Source organism: Nomascus leucogenys, chromosome 9 (assembly GCF_006542625.1).
Source record: "Nomascus leucogenys isolate Asia chromosome 9, Asia_NLE_v1, whole genome shotgun sequence".
Taxonomy (NCBI): Eukaryota; Metazoa; Chordata; class Mammalia; order Primates; family Hylobatidae; genus Nomascus; species Nomascus leucogenys.
Window position 1 is genome coordinate 57,063,116 of NC_044389.1, and position 24,472 is coordinate 57,087,587.

General features: G+C 36.8%; 1 protein-coding gene across 1 annotated transcript in view; it reads left to right on the forward strand.

Moving 5' to 3' along the window:
* MTHFD2L (methylenetetrahydrofolate dehydrogenase (NADP+ dependent) 2 like) overlaps positions 1-24,472 on the forward strand; it is a 181,039-nt gene that overhangs the window by 139,701 nt on the left and 16,866 nt on the right. Inside the window, exon 7 of the mRNA XM_003265744.2 lies at positions 16,649-16,774. Within this exon, the coding sequence (XP_003265792.2) occupies positions 16,649-16,774 (126 nt within the window). The remainder of the gene's footprint in view (positions 1-16,648; positions 16,775-24,472) is intronic.

Here is a 24,472-nt window from a genome sequence, read left to right on the forward strand (position 1 = left end):
TTAATATGTTATTTAATTTTCTGGAAATAAAAAGTAAATTGATTTATTTGGGGTTATGAATGAGAAGTTCTTGTGTGTAGTGATTTGAAGTAGTAATAAGAAACCTTCCATATTATTACATGTGGAGATGTTAGGATCTATTGGAAAATGAATTTACTGCACATGTGTAACACAGTACAATAGATAGAGTATATATCTATTTATAACCCATATTTCAAGTATTTTAGTTATAACTGATAGTAAGAATTTTTTTTTTACTTCATGCTATTGCTGTGGAAGAAATCATGTCAAAACTCAGTGGCTTAAACAATAGTCATCATTATTCTAACCCACAAGTCTATGGTTTGGTGGGGGATTGACGCACTAGGCTGAGCTCAGCTAATCTCAGATTGATTCACTTATTTGTTTGTAATTCAGCTGGCTTATTTATGTGTCTGCAAGTCTGCCAGGGCTCTGCTCTAATGTGGGTTTGTATGATGCACTGTAGCTGTTCCACACGTGTCTCATCCTTATCCAGAGACCAGCATACAGGCCCAGATATGACCTTCTCATGGCCATGGCAGAAATGGCAGAGGGCAAGTGGAAACGTGCAAGACCTCTTAATAATGTGTGAATAACTGTGGCATACTCTGAATGTGGATTGGCTATATTTTTGATGTGCCAGGCAATGTGCTAAACACTTTATATACATTATTCATTTACTTCTGTATCCAGTCTTATGAAGGACTGCTATTATCACAATTATACAGGGAAGGAAACAGGATTACATGGACACTTGTCCAAGGTTATTGAGTTATTAAGCTGGAAAACCTAAAATCTGAACTTGAGCCTTAGATTTTAGCCAAGGAACAAAGATACCTAGACAAGCACTTAAAATTGCCATGGCTAGTATTTTTGTCATGGATACTATTTTTGTCATGAATAATATTAAAATACATTGTAAAATAGTACTTTGGTATATCATGTGATTTGCCAAGCTTAATATTTTCTATATCAACAGTTGTCCAGCAAGATTTCGAGAGCAATACTTTGTATGATGGGTGAAGAAGAAATGCAGTTTGCCTAATTTGCAGATGTGGAGACGTCATTACTTTTTTTCTTTTAACAAACAAAGCACCATTTAATTTTTCTTTCAAATTACTTTAAATATGTTGAAGTCAATTATTTATGTGTTAGATTCTGATATTTGTAGATCTGATTTAATTTTTAGAACAGTTCAGTAATTTGGTAACCAGTGATTCAGACCATTGTATCTGTATACATCCATTAAACACCCCTCTCTCAAACTTTATTGACTTTTTCATTAAAACCATTGAAAGTTACTGGAACATAGCAGAAACTCAAGCTTCATCTGTGTGGACTCTTCTGTTGTTCCAGAGGTTTCATATAAGTATCAAGACATGGTAGGGGCATTTAGTTTTCACTATTATGTTTCTAAACTCCCATCAAATGAGCTAGTCATCATCTGATTTGGTCCTTGTCCAACTGCCTACACATGCACTTGCAGAAGTGCCCCTTTTTGCCAAATTGCTTTAATCTCTCTATTACCCTGTCATCCTTAGGTACACAGGAAACGCTAAGACAGTGTCTAAGGCATCTGCTTTAGCCATCCTTCCATCTATTTAATTATTTGGGACCATATCACCTTTCCAACCACTACACAGGCTATAGGAAAAGTATATTTTTGTTTTTGGATTTCTAAAACCAAAACTAGGGATTTTGCCAGTTCTCCAAGACACAGCCCAGGGAGCATTGACTAGCAACATCTCCCTGGGAACCTCTGAAGTCTAAGCTCTCACCACTTCTCCAACTCTCCTGACTTTTATAACTCAACCCTTCCATTTTCTTCTTTCAGTCTCTGTTCTTCTAAAGTGCTAGGCTTTTGAAATCTTGAAGCCAAGAAGTAAGGTCTCCACTTCTCTTTCCTGTCTCTATCACTTTTCTGAGACAATCAGCACTGAATGCCTTAGCTGCTGCTAGAATGCTTAAAGGTTGTAGGAGAAGGGAAAATCTAAGACTGCATAAGAAGGGAATACTAGGGATTGTAAAAAAGTAATTTGTTTTCTAAATATCAGGCCTCATTTCTTTGTATTATTATCTAGACAATCTGGCCTTCAGGAGGTACATCTTTAAAAGAAAGAAATTGGACTAATTGGTTTTTCAAGTTGAGCTCTGAGGAACCTAAAGGGATTTGGCTGGTAGCAGAGCTCCCCTCTACCTCTTTTCAACTAATATATCTCTCCTTGCTTGATCCTTTTACATACTGAGCTTGGTAAACAATTTTCCTTTAAATAAATGGTTCTAAAACGTTTGAAACCCATTCCATTCGACTTTAATACTATGTGAATAACATGGCAGTTGGTAATACAGACCCTTGCCTGTTGTCCCCACTGGCCTGCAGGCTCTCCTCATTCCCCAAATGCACTGGTGTCTGTTTGCAGGAAATACTTTTCTTTTCTTTTCTTTCTCTTTTCTTTCTTTCCTTCTTTCTTTCTTTTTCTTTCTTCCTTCCTTCCTTCCTTCCTTCCTTCCTTCCTTCCTTCCTTCCTTTCTTTCCTTTCCTTTCTCTTTCTCTTTCTCTTTCTCTCTTTATTTCTCTCTCTCTTTCTTTCCTTCCTTTCTTTCTTTTTCCTTCCTTCCTTCCTTCCTTCCTTCCTTCCTTCCTTCCTTCGTTCCTTCCTTCCTTCCTTCTTTCCTTTCTTTCGACAGCTTATCACTTTGTTGCATAGGCTGGTGGCGCCATCGTGGCTCACTGTAGCCTCAACCCACCCACCACCCCTACCACCCTGGCTTAAGCAATCTTCCCACCTCAGCCTTCCAAGTAGCTGGGACCACAGCCATGCACCACCGTGTCCAACTTTGTTTGTTTGCTTGTTTGTTTGTTGTTGTTTGTAGCGACAAGATTTCCCTATGTTGCCCAGGCTGGTTTTGAGCTCCTGGGCTCTAGTGATCCTCCCACCTTGGCCTCTTAAAGTGCTGGGATTACAGGTGCCCTCAGAGAATAAGGTTTGATTGATGGGAGGAAGAAAAGAGAAGCACACATTTGGACCCCACAGGTCCACTGACTTTGGAGAAATATCCAAGGAAGAAGGTGATGGAACTGCTTGAATGATCCTATGAATTTCTGAATATAAAAGGATTCCAAAGCCCTAGATGATCAAATATGGCACAGAGCAGGGCCCTACTGGCCCTGAGATCTGTAAGGAACCTAGCACCATCCTGGTACCACAAGGAGTAGAAGCTTTGGGGGCATTCAGATATTGTCCTTGGCATGAATATTATTCTCATGACAGGCATCATAGGCATATCTGTTCAGATAGGAACCAAAGAAGCCAGAGAAAAGAAAAAGAACAGGAAATGTTCTGTGGTCACTGCCACTGACTCACTGGGTTGTAAACACTTCTTGAGGCTTTCTAGAAATAACAGGAGGATATCTGGGAGAAGACACTGAGGTTTTTGTATTACTAATGTAGGCTCTATTTAGCTAGGATGCATTTAGCCATTATATTACTGTCTGCAAAACAAATAATGCTGAAGAAAGTTTTCTAATCTAGAAAGAAGCATACATTCACACAAATTCCATTCTAATTATTATCTTTATTTATGTAGTAGGACAATTTCCAGCTGAAGAAGTGATCCCCCTGAGTAAGCATTTCCATGGTGTTCCTTTTATATCTGAGTTAGAGTTCTGGTTTTGTTCTCAGCCTTACCTCTGACTCATCATTGTGAAACTAAGAAATCATTTAGCCTCTCAGCACCTCAAAATCTTTCTTCTGTGAATGAGGATAATGGGTAAACCTTTTCTTGCTTCACTGAATTGTTGTGAAGTTTAATTAGATAATGTTTACACAGCCCTTTGAACTCTACTAATTAAAGTGATGTGTAAATATGGTGCTTCCTTTTATCAGGATGGCTTGACTGAGCCATTTCATGAAGAGTTACAGATGACTGTGATAGGAGTATCCGTAGAGAAGTGATTAATTTTTTTAATTCATGTGAACTCAATTCTGAGATTATCAAATACACATATGAAAATACCCAGTTGGGGCTGTAATTAGTGAGAATAAGGATATAGCCTCTCACTAGCTGAAGAGCTAGTGGTCACACCTTCACATTAGGGAAAGCTTAGCTCCTAGTACGGTGTAGACTAGTGCTCTGTTTGCTTTAGGTATTACTATCATTTTTTTCTATGTTACCTTTATTCGGTATATTTTTGCCTAGGCAACATTGGTGATTTATTTTGTATTTGTCATATAATGAATCACAAAATAGCATATTTACAATCCCTTGATGAGAAAGCCATAAGCCTTAAAGTAGTGTGAATCTATATGGATTATCCATTGGTTCATTTACTTATCAAAGAGATTTTCACCTGAAACAGAAAAATATTAGATAAATCAGAAATCTTACTAAGTTTCCCAAGGAGACTATTTTACTCTAATGTTATCATCTCAATTACTTTCGAAATTCTGCATTAGTAATAGACCCTTTCTTTTACCAGAAATAAGTTCATAAAAGGATTAATTCGCTTGGGAGGAAAAAACACAAGTTTTTCTCCATAAGCCTTCTTTGTGCGTTAGTGTATAATTATCTTTATTAGATAGAATTTTCTAAATGATAATATTATGGGTATGTAACAATTCAATTTTGTATGCTACTCAATGACTCAGAATTTGGGGTTAATATAGTTTATTGGAAACTTGGATAACTAATATGGGAGTTTTTAAAACTACTAAATATCATCATGGGAGTTTACAGCACAAAATGTTTCTGTAAAATCTAGTAGCTAGTTTTTTATACTTGTAATGCATAATAAATACATTATATATAATAATGAATAATACATAAATAGTGTATGAATAAGTTATATGTACTTTCATTACCTATGTACTTCAGGAATATGTCTGCTGATGGACCAGCATAACATAAAAGCGCTTTGAACTGTTTGAAACTTCAAATTCACAGTCTGATTTCATATCTTCTGAAATATATTTTCTGCCTCAAATCCTCACCAGTATGATACGAGTAGAATTACACAGAAATTTGAAATTATTTAGGTCCAGGTTGAAGACTTGTGAAAAGTGTGATGGTGCCTTCGTAAACTCTAAGGCATAATAGCAGAAGGTGTATCGTTGGATATTTCCAGAAGACAGTTAAGTATAGATTATTTTGATCCAAGGAGACACTAAAGAAAACAAAATACAGATCTAAAACTGTAAAACATGTAGCCTTAGGATGCACAAAGATAAAATAGAATTCAAATTTGCTACCACAGAGAATTTACGGACCTAAGGTCCTGAATGAATCTGTATCCCTACACAATGGGGTTTTTAGGTATTCTTTTTTTAAATAGAAAGATAAATGTTAGTTTTAGTCATTAGCTAGTGGTTTTCTTTTTGGCCAAAATTCATTTTATTTTTTTCTTTTTATTATTATTATACTTTAAGTTCTAGGGTACATGTGCCCAACGTGCAGGTTTGTTACATATGTATACATGTGGCATGTTGATGTGCTGCACCCATTGGTTCGTCATTTACATTAGGTATATCTCATAATGCTACCCCTCCCCCCTTCCCCCACCCCACGACAGGCCCCAGTGTGTGATGTTCCCCTTCCTGTGTCTAAGTGTTCTCATTGTTCAATTCCCACCTATGAGTGAGAACATGTGGTGTTTGGTTTTTTGTTCTTGTGATAGTTTGCTGAGAATGATGGTTTCCAGCTTCATCCATGTCCCTACAAAGGACATGAACTCATCCTTTTCTATGGCTGCATAGTATTCCATGGTGTATATGTGCCACATTTTCTTAATCCAGTCTATCATTGTTGGACATTTAGGTTGGTTCCAAGTCTTTGCTATTGTGAATAGTGCCACAATAAACATACGTGTGCATGTGTCTTTATAGCAGCATGATTTATAGTCCTTTGGGTATATACCCAGTAATTGGATGGCTGGGTCAAATGGTATTTCTAGTTCTAGATCCTTGAGGAATCGCCACACTGACTTCCACAATAGTTGTTGAACTAGTTTACGGTCCTGCCAACAGTGTAAAAGTGTTTCTATTTCTCCGCATCCTCTCCAGCACCTGTTGTTTCCTGACTTTTTAATGATCGCCATTCTAACTGGTGTGAGATGGTATCTCATTGTGGTTTTGATTTTCATTTCTCTGATGGCCAGTGATGATGAGCATTTTTTCATGTGTCTGTTGGCTACATAAATGTCTTCTTTTGAGAAGTGTCTGTTCATATATTTTGCCCACTTTTTGATGGGGTTGTTTGTTTTTTTCTTGTAAATTTGTTTGAGTTCTTTGTAGATTCTGGATATTAGCCCTTTGTCAGATGAGTAGATTGCAAAAATTTTCTCCCATTCTGTAGGTTGCCTGTTCACTCTGATGGTAGTTTCTTTTGCTGTGCAGAAGCTCTTTAGTTTAATTAGATCCCATTTGTCAATTTTGGCTTTTGTTGCCATTGCTTTCGGTGTTTTAGACATGACGTCCTTGCCCACGCCTATGTCCTGAATGGTAATGCCTAGGTTTTCTTCTAGGGTTTTTATGGTTTTAGGTCTAACATTTAAGTCTTTAATCCATCTTGAGTTAATTTTCGTATAAGGTGTAAGGAAGGGATCCAGTTTCAGCTTTCTACATATGGCTAGCCAGTTTTCCCAGCACCATTTATTAAATAGGGAATCCTTTCCCCATTTCTTGTTTTTGTCAGGTTTGTCAAAGATCAGATGGTTGTAGATGTGTGGTATTATTTCTGAGGGCTCTGTTCTGTTCCATTGGTCTATATCTCTATTTTGGCACCAGTACCATGCTGTTTTGGTTACTGTAGCCTTGTAGTATAGTTTGAAGTCAGGTAGCATGATGCCTCCAGCTTTGTTCTTTGGCTTAGGATTGTCTTGGCAATGCGGGCCCTTTTTTGGTTCCATATGAACTTTAAAGTAGTTTTTATCCAATTCTGTGAAGAAAGTCACTGGCAGCTGGATGGGGATGGCATTGAATCTATAAATTACCTTGGGCAGTATGGCCATTTTCATAATAGTGATTCTTCCTATCCATGAGCATGGAGTGTTCTTCCATTTGTTTGTATCCTCTTTTATTTCGTTGAGCAGTGGTTTGTAGTTCTCCTTGAAGAGGTCCTTCACATCCCTTGTAAGTTGGATTCCTAGGTATTTTATTCTCTTTGAAGCATAGCTAGTGGTTTTAAGAGGGTATTATCTAAGTGCAGATAGAGGTCAATCTGAAGCTGGATAGATGTAGCCCCAATAATGTTTGTGATAATAACAAAGTTTTCCCCACAAAAATTCTGGCATCTCTTTGATATCTTCAATTTGGGCTTGATTTGGATGCAAAGGTATTGGTAAGTCTACGTCATTATCCAAACTAGCTATGAATAGGGTGTCCTAAGGGATTTTAAGAAAGAGATAATCAGGACATCATTTAATCTGGCAACTCCACTTTCAGAGTATCAAATTAACAGGTGTGGGATCACAGAGGAGGAATGACTGTATTTCTGTTCCAAACCTGGACATAACGAATGTTTAGGAGTTATTAGAAATGCCCACCACCTGCATAGTATGTTTATTCCAAGGGGAATGTTGAATAAGAATAGAAGAGTTTAAGGCTAATATGGTCATACCTGTATCAATCAAAAGATTGTTCTTTTAGCATTATAAGAAACTTCTCCTTGTGAATTTAAGGGTAAAATGAGAAACTGGGCATTTGATTTCCTTTAAAGCACTTCCATTCTTACATCCTTCATTTTTTCCCTTTATTTTTAATGTATTAACTTTTTTGTCAGTGTTCTTTCTATTTACAGTATCTGCAAATGTCTTTACCGAGTAACTCCCTTTTCAGGGAGTGTTTAATGATTGGTAATATCTGATTGTTTTATCTGTAGGGGCCTGAATTTGATTTAAGTCTTATTTGAATTTTGTGCCAAGTCCCTTTCAAAATGTTCAACAGGATGCTAGAGGTCTGGCAATAGGCTGTTTCCCGTTTCTGCTTTTTCTTGTGTTTTAACTCTTTTATTTCTGACTTAAGGTCATTCACAAGAAAATGAGCAGAAAGTGAGGCTTCATCTGAATCAGTGTTTACTTCTGAATTCTGTCAAAAGGTGTCAAATAACCTATCCTTGAACTCCCTAATGAACTGATTCTTTCTTTGCTTATGGGACTGAATCAGAGTCCAATCTATGTTCACAGGAATGATTTGGGGGATAGCTTCCAAAAGACATTCAAAATCTACAGCTGGCAAAATCCCTCTGATTTCTTATGCAATTCGGGATCTTTGTATTATGCCTTTTTATCCAGTTCTTTTGTATCTGACCATATGAAGTAATAGATACCGATTTGAGAAGTATGGGTTTTACATTCCTAAAACTATTACTGATGTGTCTGCAAATATTATCATGGTGAGGCTTTGGGTACATTTTAATAATGGCTTTTAGCTCAGAATGAGATGAAGTCTTAAAATTAACAATAAGAGTTTTTTTTCTGTTCTGACAGGGGCTTAAGTTTATAAGATAATGCACTTTAGGGGTTTCTGGACAGCCAGAAGAAAGGGGGAACAAGCCAGAAGGAGATGGAGCAACAGGCTGGGAGAAGAATAATAGGATAAAGGCCATTACGTTTGTGTTGAAGTTTGAAGGAATCTAAAAGAGATTAAATATTTCACTTGTATTTTTTTGCCTCAACAAAGGAATCTTTTAAGGGAACAATTTTGAAGTCTGAATAATTTTGGATACTTCCTCAAACACATTAACAATGCAGATCATTTGATGTTTGGAATTTTATTCCTTTATGTTCTAAGGCACCTCTCAAATGTACACTTCTGTTCATATCAAAACTCCTTGAAAATGTCTATTATAATTCTAAATTATCTTTAGTGAAACTAAGCCATTTAGAAAGATAGTAAATATAAGATTTTGTGTTATGGTACAAATACATGTACAAAGAAAGAGTCTGTCAGAGGGGGAATGGTCTTCGGTTTAAACTGAGCCAAGTCCAGCAGAGTCTAGGAACCATCAGGTGAAAGTACCGCTGTGTACCTCCTGCCTCAGCCCCTCATGGCCTGTTGGCTGGGCCTTCTCCAGGTGCAAACCTCACACATGTGCAGTTTTCACAGACAGTAAGGTTTGGAGAGATTTCACAAGACAGACTGGGAAAAGCACTCATAAGATTTTGGTAAGTGACCTGAGGCATAGTTTTTCCAGAGTTTTCCAAAGTTCAGAGGAACTTTCTGAATTTCTCAGTCCTCAAGATCAGTTTGATTTTTTTTCTTTCTTTTTTTTTTTCAAGTAGAGATAGGGTTTCCCCATGTTGGCCAGGCTGGTCTCAAACTCCTGACCTCAAGTGATACACCTCCTTCAGCCTCCCAAAGTGCTGGGATTACAAGCGTAAGCCACCACACCCAGCCTGTCAAAGTCAGTTTGAGGATGGATTTATCTGGTTTACACCCATTCCCTTTCTGTGAACTTTGCTTTTATAGAGATACAAAAAATTGATAGGGATAGAGACATATAGTGTAGTTAATAATAAAACTGATTTCTACCAAGGATAAAAGTTATTCAAATCTGATCAAGCAAAGGATTCCTTAAAAAGGGCTTCTTATTCATAGAAGACAAAATAAATGCAGTGCATGGGGAACTTTAAGTAACAAAATATATAAGAGGTCAGACTCAGTGTGAGCCATACCTCATCCTAACAGTAGGAGAGACCAACAACTCCTTATCCTAGCAGGAAGTTCAATATGCCACAAGGCACTTATGCTTTTTGACTCAAGGTCTTGGATCATGTACAGGATAAGTTCTTGACTAGATCTTTGTGAATCTTTAAGATTATTGAATGCTGGTTCCCCAAAAATGTCACCCAAACAAGTCAATGATATGACAAATCTTAGTTTATGGTTACTGTAGCATGGGTGAGAACTACATTGACAGAGCCTTAGTAGCAGTGGTATGCTGAAGCTTGCTCCACCAGCCTGTGAGATTGATTCTGAGCATCTCTTCCCCAATTCATGTTCAGTGAGGTCACATTGGTAGCTTGAAGTCAGCCATGGTAGGACTATTTATGTTATAGAAATCATCAAATTCTACACATCAGAGATATTTTTGCTCCTGGAGAGCCAGTTAAACTTAGTAACATGTTAGGGTGTGGAGGTAAAGTTGAAATATTTATAAGATGTTAAGAGTTTGTTTCAAAGCAAGTCTTTGTTTTATTTTTCTACCTTAAGTTCCAGGATACATGTGCAGAATGTGCAGGTTTGTTACATAGGCATTCATGTGCCATGGTGGTTTGCTGCACCTATTAACCCACCACCTAGGTTTTAAGCCCCGCATAGGTTAGCTATTTGTCCTGATGCTCAACCCACCCCAACAGGACCCAATGTCTGTTTTTCCCCTCCCTGTGTCCATGTGTTTTCATTGTTCAACTCCCACTTATGAATGAGAACATGTGGTGTTTGGTTTTCTGTTCCTGTGCTAGTTTGCTGAGGATGATGGCTTCCAGCTTCATCCATGTCCCTGCAAAGGACATGATCTCCTTCCCTTTTGTGACTGCATAGTATTCCACAGTGTATATGTACCACATTTTCTTTATCCAGTCTATCATTGATGGGCATTTGGGTTGGTTCCAAGTCTTTGTTATTGTAAATAGTGCTGCAATAAATATATGTGTGCATGTGTCTTTATAACAGAATGGTTTATAATCCCTTGGATATATACCCAGTAATAGGATTGCTGGGTCAAATGGTATTTCTAGTTCTAGATCCTTGAGGAATCACCACACTGTCTTCCACAATGGTTGAACTAATTTATATTCCCACTAACAATATAAAAGGGTTCCTATTTCTCCACAGCCTCACCAGAATGTTGTTTCTTGACTTTTTAGTAATTGCCTTTCTGACTGGTGTGAGATGGTATCTCCTTGTGCTTTTGATTTGCATTTCTCTAATGATCAGTGATGTTGAGCTTTTTTTTCATATGTATGTTGGCCACATAAAGTCTTCTTTTGAGGAGCACCTGTTCATATCCTTTGCCCACTTTTTGATGGGGTTGTTTTTTTCTTGTAAATTTTTAAAAATTCCTTGTAAATTCTGGATATTAGACTTTTGTCATATGGTGGATTGCAAAAATTCTCTCCTATTCTGTAGGTTGCCTGTTCACTCTGATGATAGTTTCTTTTGCTGTGCAGAAGCTCTTTAGTTTACTTAGATCCCATTTGTCGATTTTAGCTTTTGTTGCGATTGCTTTTGGTGATTTCATTATAAGTCTTTGTCCATGCCTATGTCCTGAGTGGTATTGCAAGGCAAGTCTTTTAACATGCCTTATGGAGTCTTGCTTAGAATTGGATGATTATAATATGAAAGTTTAGGATTGGTGGATACAAAGAGAGGGTTTTGAAGCAAAGGTTTCAAAACATCCTACAGAATCAGCTGTTTGATACTACCTACTGAAACATCAAAAGGTTTGATATTCATTAAATGAGTTCTTCGTAAGTTCCTGAGACAAGATCACTTTCCACTTCCGTCTTTCTGAGCAAGAATTTCCTGGAGTAAGAAAGTTATGTAGATGAAGACAGCTGAATAATAGAATAATGTTAATATTACAGCTTATAATATATAAGCTATGTGAGCGTAAATGGTTTTGGTTCTCACATATAATGCTTGAGCCCTCAAATTATGTATAAAAATTAAGGATTTGTTCTCATGGAATTATGATAGCAACAACAGAAAAAGTAAAGCTCATAGGAATCATTCACTTGAAATCATTCATTTTCAACACTAACAAAAAGAAAAATATCCGGATTGTGCATCCTAATGGTATATGTCTTTTATTTATCTAATATTTAAATCGATTTTGATTCTGTTTTATCAAATGACAAGAATTTATATTGCATTTGTATACTTGGGGAATTAAACACATCAAGTCTAAGAAATTTCTTTTCAATATCTATAAAAATACACTGATTGAGCAACGATGTGCTTCCAATCATTTGCCTCTACAGGACAGCAATGTAAGTGGACTACTTAGTGTATTTAGCATAACTAAAATAGAGATTTTGCATGTTCGTCATAATTCCAACCATTAAATATAATTTATATAATTTGTGTATCTTCTTAAGTAGAATGAGTGATAGAGTCAAAGGTCAGCACAACTTCAGAAATGAATTACTTGGGAAAAGAAAAAAAAGTTTTTTTAAAAATTTGAAAGGACAAAGGAGAATGTTTAAATCATAGAATTGAAAGGCATAACTAATACAGAAGTTTGTAAGTCTGGCAGAAGCTTAGAGAACACCTAGATGCTTCTGTAGTCCCAACACCATGAGGACAGCATGGAGGAGCAAAAGGGGTCCCAGTACCTCTATTGCTTGCATAAGAATGGTGAGACAGAACACACACAAATCAGCCGAAGCAGATTTTTTTTTCACAGATATGCAGCAAGAATAAACAGAAGCCTAGAATCCTTGGTGAGCCAGCTTCCCAAGGCTCAGGGAACTGCCCAGGGCGAATGGAGTCTCATCTGTGCTTGCCCCATTGTGACACAGCTGAGAGAACTCAATACACCCTAGATACCACTTGAATTGCTGAGCTGAAGCCCTGCGGAACATCCCATTCTAGGAGGGAGGAGGACATAGCCTAGGTTGTACCCAACACTTTCTCTTTGTCTCAAGATTCCCCATTCTAGTTACTAGGATGCCCCATTCTAGAACTAGAATGGTATAAAAAGAAAGTCACTGTTAAGTGGCAGGGGAAAGAGCTGGGGCAGCCAAGGTCATCTGGGGATTTGTCCTCCTACAACTAACCTTCCCAGTTCAATCCCTTCTTTATTTTGAATATTGCTAATAAGGAATAAGGACACTATAGAGTTTCTCTTTGTGGTATATTATATTATCCTTAGAATATTCTTTATACTGAGCTAAAAGATACTCCCTCCCTTTGTGTCTTTTCCTTTCTTCTCTCCGAAACCATATAGAGTAAAATCTTCCTGATTTGCAGTTTAACATATTGAAGAAACTACTATAGTTATTGAGGTTTTCTCGTTTTGTTTTTAGGTGTATTCATTTGTTTGTTTGTTTGTTTGTTTGTTTGTTTGTTTCTGAGATAGGTAGCCTAAGTTCATTTAACCATTCCTCTAGTGCAGAGGGTTTCACTGTGTGGTCAGTGCACTGGTGATGGTCTGTGACTATTTCTTACCCTCTGCAAACTATACGTTATAGGTCTGCAAGAAGACAGGGAGCTTGCACCAAACTATAAATCAACACACCACTTATTTCATTGAAAAATTCTTGCTACAAAACAAAATAATAAAGTTAGCTGAATTAAACTGTGTTTATTGAGATAGTTGCTTTATGTTGTGGCACAAGATTTTATCTTATTGCAAATCAGTAATAAGCAATTGAACCAGCTAGTTTGATAGCAAGTGATAAGAATTTGACATGATTTCTAGACTGGTTCTAATCATTCTTCCCTAGATCAGCCTCTGAAGTACAACCAACTATTCCAGAGAGTTTGCTAAAAATATATTGGAAAATATTACATCCTTGTACCTGGAGACCATCTTAGTTTTGTATTGAGTTTTTACTCAAGTACAGCACTTCATGAGAATTATACGTTTGTTCCCATTCAGATTCTTCTTGATACTTACAATCCATCCTTCCAAAATTACTACCCAGTAGCCATTCTGTCCAATTTGGTGTCATTTGCAGATATGGGCTATGTAGCTACTGGTATCTTAAAAAGCAAAACAAAAAGTCATTTAGACAACCACCTTTAAAAAAATTTTTCCTGAGTCCATGGTTCAGCTGATCAGTTATTGTGACCTTGACTCAGTCATTTCTGATGATCTTTCTGGAGCCTCATCAAGCATCTGCCATCACTGGTTGTTGGCAGGGGGCTGATCAGTCTATTATGGCCTCAGCTAAAGTGACTCAGCTTTCCTCTACGGTACTTGTATCCTTCAGTAGGCTAGATTGAGCTTTTTATCATGGCCATGACGTGGTTCCAAGAGAGATAAGAAGCACACAAGACCTTTGTAAGGATCAGTCCCACCACTGGCCTAGAGTAAAGCAGAAAAAAGATGAAAATGGATCTGGAGGAGAACAAAGATAAAACCATCACAATGCCAATGTGTTCTTCCAAATTATTTATTAAAAATTTGAACATGGTATTGACAAATATTTTTCACAGAAGACCTCAATAGACCTTACAAATGCATTGGTCAACAGTTTTGTAATATGTTATTTAACTACCTATGACTCTACCAATAGATGCTTTCATCTAACCTACATTTTTCCATTTATAGGAGTTCAGTGAAAAGTTTTCTAAAATTTGATGCTGTAATTAAGAAATTACCTATCATTTTCTGAACGTAAATGACCATCACTGCATTATTTATAATAGCAAAATAGAAACACTGCAGGAATGAATACATTTTTATGGTAATCCATATAATTAATTAGTTCATATAGCTTCTAATTTTCAAATAAAATGAAATGGGAAAATGCTCACATTTTAATTTAATGACACAGTGGTGAGATACACAGTGAGACACAACATTAAGGAAATACAAGTTTCATATTTTATATTTAATATATAAATATTTTGAAATCCTAGAAAGGAATACACTAAAAATACTAATACTTATTTTCTTTGGATAGTAAGATAATCATGATTTTTATTTTCATATTAAATTTTTATATTTTTTCCAAATTTTCTACAGTGGATATATAAAGCATCATTATCCAAAGAAGACACATCTTTAAAGTTATTTTCCATTTTGTAATTTTCCTGGAAATTAAAATCAAGCTCACACTTTCCTATATTTTAAAAATTTTGCCATTTGTTCATTGCCATTTAATATTCTCTGAGATGTTATAATAATCAGAGGGAGACTGGGATCTTTGCCATTAGCATAGTAGCTGGACTATAATAACTATTTTATGAATATTTTTATCTTGAACTTTTTTCTGCAGCTGTACTCAATGTCTGTCTTCTCTTTCTATTGGATGCCAAGAAGAAACAGGATTTTATGACTATCTGGAGCAATGTATAGTACCTATGTCAGAACCAATAAAATAGATAAGTTCTATATCAGATAGGAAAGCAAGGGAAAAATATATCTCAAACATTGGTGACTCTTCTGTTACATCATTATGAGACTAAGGAAGCTATCGCATAGCTATATGTATGTTGACATTGACCACTTGTTTATAGCCTTTAAACTCTTGCTAGCAGTAAAAATCATGTTACAAGGTGACATTTAAGCCACCTGTAATGCTTAAATGGATAGTACAGGTGCTAGAATGTCTCTAACAATGCAGTGGGTAGGCTTTTCCTGCAAGAGATCTAGAATACGAATGTGAGAACATCACCTACCGACACCATGTCCACTAGAAGCATTGTGATAGAATAATAAAGATGATCACAGAGTCTTTGATTCTCCTCCCATTGAGAAGTGGAGTCTCTGTTCCTCCTCCTGATCTGAGTGAACTGTGTTACTTCTTGACCAATATTATATGACAGAAGTGACATTATGCTAGTTTCCCGGTCCAAGCATTAAGAGGCTGGTAACTAATACTTCTTGTCTCCTGCAACACTCACTCTTGGAAGCCAGCTGCCAGACTGTGAGAAATCAAGCCCCATGGAGAGTTCATGCATATGTGTTCCAGTTGACAGCCTTAGCTATGCTCCCAGCCAATCACAAGCATCCGCTGCAACCATGTGAGTGAGTCCTTTTAGCCTGGTCATGCCTTTGGATGACTCTAGATTCAGACACTATCTGACTCCAATTACATGAAAGATCCTAAGTCAGATGCATCCAGATGAACTCAGTCGACCCACAGAACCATAAGACATAATAATAAATTATTGCTTTAATCTATTAAATTTGTGGTTGGATTGTTAAATGTTATTTTTTAAAAAACTGGAACATTAACCATTGTTAGCTGGTACTGTTGTATTTGAAACAAAATTTGAAAATAATTGCAGGAAATAGATGGTGGCATAAGATCTCTGTAGATCTATCTTTCAAACTGAAACAGACCAATAGTGAGGAGAGCTTACTATACATTACACCTTTCAGAATCATATACGGACATCGTGATTCAAAGAAACCAAGAAAAAATAAAAAGAAAGCTCAAGATAGCACTTAGCACTGCAGGTTTGGAGTTGATGAGATGCCATTATGAGTATGGCGCTTTACTGTTTATGACAACCCTGGGGAATATGAATTATTATTATCTTCATTCTTTCTTTCCCCCTCCCTTCCTTTCTGTCTCTCTCCCTTCCTCCCTCCCTTCCTCCCTTTTTTTCTTTTCCTCCTTCCGATTTCCAAGTTGCTTTCACTGTGCTCCACTCCACCACACCTCAGCAGGACAGGCAGGTATCCCTGTGATGTCAGGTGAGCGATCTCTGAGGTGAGAGACTAGCTCCTGCAGGATTTCATCCTCAGAAGTCCTTATGTGCTGCCTTAATCAGCTTTGTTCTTCTCTCAGATCAGAAATGATCAATGGCCTGTTTTTTAAGGAACAATGTATTACACATACGTGTGTGTGTGTGTGTGTGTGTGTGTGTGTTTGTATTTTTAAAGCCTACCAAAACAGATATATACACTTTTGTTATGCTGAAGGACAAACAACTCTTTTTGTTTTCAGGTATTCCAAAGTTGATTACGTCTGATATGGTTAAAGAAGGTGCTGCTGTAATTGATGTGGGTATCAACTATGTCCATGATCCAGTGACAGGAAAGACAAAATTAGTTGGAGATGTGGACTTTGAAGGTAATAAACCAATATCTTTTGATAGGTGAAGAAGATAAAAAAATTCCACCTTACATATTTTAAAAATAGAGAAGTTTCATTTATGGGGGAATTATTAACTTATTAATCATCACCTCTTTCTTCTGAGGGAAAAGAGTTTAATCAGACTTAAATATTTACTTTCTCCCTCCCTCTCTCTTTCCTTCCCTTTCATCCTTCCTTTCTTCCTTTTGTCCCTCTCTTCTAATTGTATCATTAATATTTGGTTTAGGGATCAAATTTCTTTTAGTACAGTTTTTATTGATAGAATACAGCTGGGCTTTCATAGACCTGGGCATAGTTTTGAATTTTGGGAGTTGACATCTTACTCTACGCTTAGTCAAATATGCTCTATGCTCAACCAATTCACTCTTAGAGCCAGAAGGCAGCTTAGGGTGTGTCTGCCAACCCTAACTATATTTCAGATCTAGGTAGTTATCTAGATAATTGAAGTCAGTGTTTTTCACTTGTGTTTTAGAGAGAATAAAGAAAAGGAACTAAGCTAAAGTTTTTGTGGTCAGTGAAAGATACAAGGCAACAAATGTGTAGTAGTAAAAAAAAAAAATTCTAACCCAGTCTTCTCTTTACAAAAGCGGAAACTGGGCCCCAGTACTTCTAGATGCGTGACTCTCTAATCTGATTTTGCTTCCGTTATCTTTGTCATATATTTACCTGCATTCAGATTTTCAGTGTAGCCTGGGAGTCTTAGATGTCTATGAAGGCATGAATATAGTAAAGTAAGTGGTGACATTTTTATGTTAGAAATATTTTTTGTATAAGACTGACTATTCTGGCCAAAAAATACAGTGCTACATCAAGAACTTTGTTAGTTATAGGTGTGTCCTTCTTACAGAGAAACTGAAAAGAATAGGTGATGCCATTTTAAAAATAATTTAGATTTTGATTTTTCACTTAGAATCTGGTCATCAGCTGATGGTTTACTCAAGTTCTAGGATATTGTTGAATAAAATAGAAAATGCAGATAGTTAGAAGTGTCCTAGGGTACTGGCCCTATATATGTGAGATTCTAAGATACATCAGGGACCAGTTCCAAGTAAGCCATTTGAACCTAAAAGAAAAAGAAAACCCTAAGGACACATATGTGCAACAATGCGTTCTAGAGACAAAATGGTGTAAATAGGAGCAGAGTACAGATGTACCTTACCAAAGAAAACACTGCTGCCCTCATTGGCTCTAATACATAGGGTCTCTGACATGGTTGGAACTCTATTCTAGCAGGGATGGCTCTCAACATGAACATGTGTATCTGTATTTATATACATATGTCTGTGTGTGTGTTGTGTACATGCTGAAATCACTAGGGAATGATCTCATTTATTTATTTAATCTTTCATGTTCAATCACTTAGGTCAGAGATGAGTAACTTATTTGAATTTCTCAACTTGAAAGAGTAAAGTGCATTTTATTTTAAAACCTGGCCTTATTTGTTTTCTTTACTGTCATTCTGTTTCTTGTAACATTATAGTTATACATTCATTGCAAAATTACCACATTTGTGATGCACCCAGATGGCATTGACAACATGAGATAATCAGCTTGAGGCAAGAAAAGCAGGGATGTTTGCAGTTCACAGCCTTGACTGCCTGTAAGGCAAGCTTACCCAGCAGTTCAGTTCAGTGCATTTTATAAGACTCTTCTCTCATAGAGTATTTTTTTGGTCTCATATCACTTCCATGCTTTCTTCTTTTTTAAGTAAGAACGTTTTTTACTGAAAGTAAAAAGTATTCTGAAAGCAATTTTTACATGAGCATTTTTGGTGGGTGTGTATGCTTAGTAGCACATATAGATACTCACTTCATGTCACATGAAGTCTAACTTGTTAATGACTATTAAATCAAATTGTAGTTCTGTGTATCTAAGTATATATAAAAATTTTAAAAGGAGATGGAAAAGAGACAAAGATATGAGATGAACAGGGCTGGGAGACCTAGCCTGTTGCCCTATAGCTTTGCCACCTCACTAGCTGTCAGTGTTATCAGTTAAATGATAGCAATTATATTAGTGGCTCCATTCAGCTCTACTGTTTGGGGTATCTTGGACATCCAACAGAGCATTACCAAACGATCATGTAAAAGCACAGAAACTTCCACCTGGAAGGTCGAGCTTTTCTAATCCTATCATAAAAGACACCCATATGATTAGTTGTATCTAGCTTGCCAGCCTGCTGGTTCACGGAGCCAAAGTACTAATGAGGACATGGACTTGGTAAAGAAGGCCTTGCCAGTGAGGCCATGACTCAGTCACTCACAGGAGCAGGCAAGTGATAGGTTGTGACATGTTGCTCTTCAAGTTGTTCATCAGGACTTAACCTGAGGTGAGGGATGATCCCCCAACTGAGAGGGAGGAACTTTAAGATGAGTTATGCCACAAAACTCCTAAGTAACATTTGGCTTCAAATTGCCACAGGGAAAGTGTGGTGGCTGCTTTGTGAGTATCGGTGAAAAGTTTCACTATAACTATAGCCAAGATAAACAAAACAGATGTAGATAAAATCAATCGTTGAAGGAAATCATCCTTGTAGAAATCTTTGTTTCATTAGTAAAGAAAACTGGGTGACCCAGTTAAAGTAGATAACATTGATGGGAACGATTTATCCACATAAATGAACAAAATGGCTGTGATGGAAAGGATGACAATGTCCCAGAGGATGTAAAAAACTTCACATTAAAGGAACCTGCAGTGATATTTCATGCCACTGGAAGGACAAAGGATAAAATGTTGGAAGCTGATTCATACTTAGAAAGGAATCTGCCAGTTCACCAAGGCATAAAAAAGATGCTTGCTCCTTCTAACTGGTGTGAGATGGTATCTCATTGTGGTTTTGATTTGCATTTCTCTGATGACCAGTGATGATGAGCATTTATTCATGTGTCTTTTGGCTGCATTAATGTCTTCTTTTGAGAAGTATCCGTTCATATCCTTCACCCACTTATTGATGGGTTTTTTTTTTTCTTGTAAATTTGTCTGAGTTCTTTGTAGATTCTGGATCTTAGCCCTTTGTCAGATAAGTAGATTACAAAAATTTTCTCCCATTCTGTAGGTTGCCTGTTCACTCTGATGGTAGTTTCTTTTGCTGTGGAGAAGCTCAAAAATCAGGAAACAACAGGTGCTGGAGAGGATGTGGAGAAATAGGAACACTTTTACACTGTTAGTGGGACTGTAAACTAGTTCAACCATTGTGGAAGTCAGTGTGGCGATTCCTCAGGGATCTAGAACTAGAAATACAATTTGACCCAGCCATCCCATTACTGGGTATATACCCAAAGGATTATAAATCATGCTGCTATAAAAACACATGCACACATATGTTTATTGTGGCACTATTCACAATAGCAAAGACTTGGAACCAACCCAAATGTCCATCAATGATAGACTGGATTAAGAAAATGTGGCACATATACACCATGGTATACTACGCAGCCATAAAAACTGATGAATTCATGTCCTTTGTAGGGACATGGATGAAGCTGGAAATCATCATTCTCAGCAAACTATCACAAGGACAAAAAACCAAACACCACATGTTCTCACTCGTAGGTGGGAACTGAACAATGAGAACTCATGGACACAGGAAGGGGAACATCACACACCGGGGCCTGTTGTGGGGTGGGGGGAGGGAGGAGGGATAGTATTATGAGATATACCTAATGTAAATGACAAGTTAATGGGTGCAGCACACCAACATGGCACATGTATACATACGTGACAAACCCGCATGTTGTACACATGTACCCTAAAACTTAAAGTATAATAAAAAAAAAGACTTTAAAAAAAAAGATGCTTGCTCCTAATCATCAACTGTATGACCAAAAGAAGGCAAGTACCATTCAAACTATGCTTTGCAACATGTTTACAGAGAAATAAAACACTTCAGTTCTCAATGTTTCCAACATTTTAAATTGCATTCGTTTTTTAAATATTAGTTTAATTTTGCTAGTAGTTACTAGTGGTTTTACTATTAGTGAATAGTAGTTTTGCTATTAGTTTTACTACTAGTAAATAGTAATATTTGTTTTACTATTATCAGTAATATTAATTTTGCTACTATTTTTAATCCCCTATACATTTATAAACCACAGTAAGGGAACTTTTAATGTTTTGACAAAAAATTTTTAAAGGTCACTAAACAAATATAATTTCTCCCATTGACTATTAAAATTGCTTTGTACTGTTTCAACAGTCATCTTTGTGGTCTTACACTACTGTGAAAACTGAGCACTGCCTGCATTTTTCTCTGTGTCCAATTAAATCTTATGAAATTAGTGATCATATAGTTCAAATTCATATCCAATGCCATAATCACTTCTACATGATTATTCAGTTGTTCGATTACAGTTTCTCACTATTACTATTACTGTCCAGGTAGGTTGTTCACTGTGGAAGGTAATGTTTGCTAAGCACCTTGCCAATCAGTATGTTCTTTTCTTCAACATACATCCAAGTGAGGCCTTTCCTGCAATGACATGCCTCTCTGGATGTCTTGGGAAATAAATAGGACCTTAAAGTTATTACTAAATTGAAATGCTATTTTGTTTTGTATTGATTTCCAATTACAGAAATTGACAGTTCATCAATATGTCCAGCTTCTGACAAATGCTTAACATTCCTCTTCTATTACTTGAACATACTTCCTCCCTCCTAACTTGTGACATTAAAAGAAGAAACAGTATTTAAAAGCATGTGTGATAACATTATTTTGCATGTCTAAGAATTGTTTTTCATTACTAATAATCATGCAGTGAGTAATTATTCATTTATAAGTTTATATTTGCTATATAGATTATTACTTTTTTACACTTAGGTATACCTACTTTCACAGGCAATTTTTTAAACTATTTTCTATTGTCGCTTTGAAAGAAACTTCATACATTTCTGACAAAGAAGGCTGTATTCTCAAAAGATAGAAATGAGATTATGTGCTATGAGTAGTAAATAGCCTCTTATGAATAACACATTGGAAAATAGTATGTAGTCCTAGACTCAAAAACTCATAATTATACTGTTCTTAATTCATCGAATGGATTTGGTCAGCTAAACAGTCTTATTAATGACTTCCATGCTGTTAATTCAATTAACCATGCTCTTATGGGTGAATTCTTGGGCCTCATTTATTTCTCATAGCTAACGCAAAGACATTTCTCTACCCTTTTGAAGCTTTAGTAGCTTTGCTTCAATTTTATGATGCTTCCTGCAGGGATTGAGGTGGAATAAGAAGAACTGGAGTGTCTATTCCCTTTTGCCTGCCATCTCTCCTCCCTGTATTCCAAATCTGACAATGCCTTTCCACTCATTGGTTTATACTAAAACAAGGAATAAAATAGACAGGAAAGAATTGGTGTTGTAAAGAAAGCGAAGAGATAGGAAAGAGAAATGATGTGTAGGCATTTTTGTTAAAATAAAAATAGATGAGGTTAATGTCTAAGAGTGACTTTCCTCTCTCTACTGTCTTAATATAATTGGATAGTAAAATTTAAAGTGATAAGTCTTTGTAAAGATGATAAGTCTAATGTAAAGGTACATTATATTGTTGATGAAACTGGTTTAAATTACAAAAGTAAAGAAGTCACACTTTATGGAAAAGAATGTCTACTCCTCTAGCGCAACTGACATTATCATTATATTTTGTACTAGAGTTGCTTCCAGGTATTTTATGTATGCATCAACTATATAGTTTGAGGAATATATATGACTTATGCACTTAAACTTGTTTTACTGATTTGCCATGCTGAGGTTCTGGTTTGTGGTTATGTTCAGTGCATATATCATTATTTGGGTCATCCTTTTTCTATTGTTAAACTCTTAGGTTGTTTCCATTTTTTCCTTTTAGGTATTATACTTGAGTATAGGTGAAGGACTATAACAAAGGGAAACCAAAACGCATTGACTCAAGATAATTTGGCTAGCCAGACGTGATGGCTCACACCTGTAATCCCAGCACATTGGGAGACCGAGGAGTGTGGATCACTTGAGGTCAGGAGTTCGGGACCAGTCTGGCCAATGTGGTGAAACCCCGTCTCTATTAAAAATACAAAAATTCTCTAGGCGTGGTGGTGCACTCCTGTAATCCCAGCTACTCAGGAGGCTGATGAAGGAGAATTGCTCGAACCTGGGAGGCAGAGGTTGCAGTGAGCCCAGATCGTGCCACTGCACTCCAGCCTAGGTGACACAGTGAGACTGTGTCTCAAAAAAAAAAGATAATTTGTGAATGGGAGTTCACTCATGATTTGGCTCTCTGTTTGTCTGTGATTGGTGTACAAGAATGCTTGTGATTTTTGTACATTGATTTTGTATCCTGAGACTTTGCTGAAGTTGCTAATCAGCTTAAGGAGATTTTGGGCTCAGACAATGGGATTTTCTAGATATACAATCATGTCATCTGCAAACGGGGACAGTTTGACTTCCTCTTTTCCTAATTGAATACCCTTTATTTCCTTCTCCTGCCTGATTGCCCTGGCCAGAACTTCCAGCACTATGTTGAATAGGAGCGGTGAGAGAGGGCATCCCTGTCTTGTGCCAGTTTTCAGAGGGAATGCTTCCAGTTTTTGCCCATTCAGTATGATATTGGCTGTGGGTTTGTCGTATATAGCTCTTATTATTTTGAGATACGTCCCATCAATACCTAATTTATTGAGAGTTTTTAGCATGAAGGGTTGTTGAATTTTGTTAAAGGCCTTTTCTGCATCTATTGAGATAATCACGTGGTTTTTGTCTTTGGTTCTGTTTATATGCTGGATTACATTTATTGATTTGCGTATGTTGAACCAGCCTTGCATCCCAGGGATGAAGCCCACTTGATCATGGCGTATAAGCTTTTTGATGTGCTGCTGGATTCGGTTTGCCAGTATTTTATTGAGGATTTTTGCATCAATGTTCATCAAGGATATTGGTCTAAAATTCTCTTTTTTGGTTGTGTCTCTGCCTGGCTTTGGTATGAGGACGATGCTGGCTTCATAGAATGTGTTAGGGAGGATTCCCTCTTTTTCTATCTATTGGAATAGTTTCAGAAGGAATGGTACCAGTTCCTCCTTGTAACTCTGGTAGAATTCAGCTGTGAATCCATCAGGTCCTGGACTCTTTTTGGTTGGTAAGCTATTGATTATTGCCACAATTTCAGAACCTGTTATTGGTCTATTCAGAGATTCGACTTCTTCCTGACTTAGTCTTGGGAGGGTGTATTTGTCGAGGAATTTATCCATTTCTTCTAGATTTTCTAGTTTATTTGCATAGAGGTGTTTGTAGTATTCTCTGATGGTAGATTGTATTTCTGTGGGATCGGTGGTGATAAAATACCTAGGAATCCAACTTACAAGGGATGTGAAGGACCTCTTCAAGGAGAACTACAAACCACTGCTCAATGAAATAAAAGAGGATACAAACAAATGGAAGAACATTCCATGCTCATGGGTAGGAAGAATCAATATCGTGAAAATGGCCATACTGCCTAAGGTAATTTATAGATTCAATGCCATCCCCATCAAGCTACCAATGACTTTCTTCACAGAATTGGAAAAAACTACTTTAAAGTTCATATGGAACCAAAAAAGAGCCCGCATAGCCAAGTCAATCCTAAGCCAAAAGAACAAAGCTGGAGGCATCACGCTACCTGACTTCAAACTATACTACAAGGCTACAGTAACCAAAACAGCATGGTACTGGTAC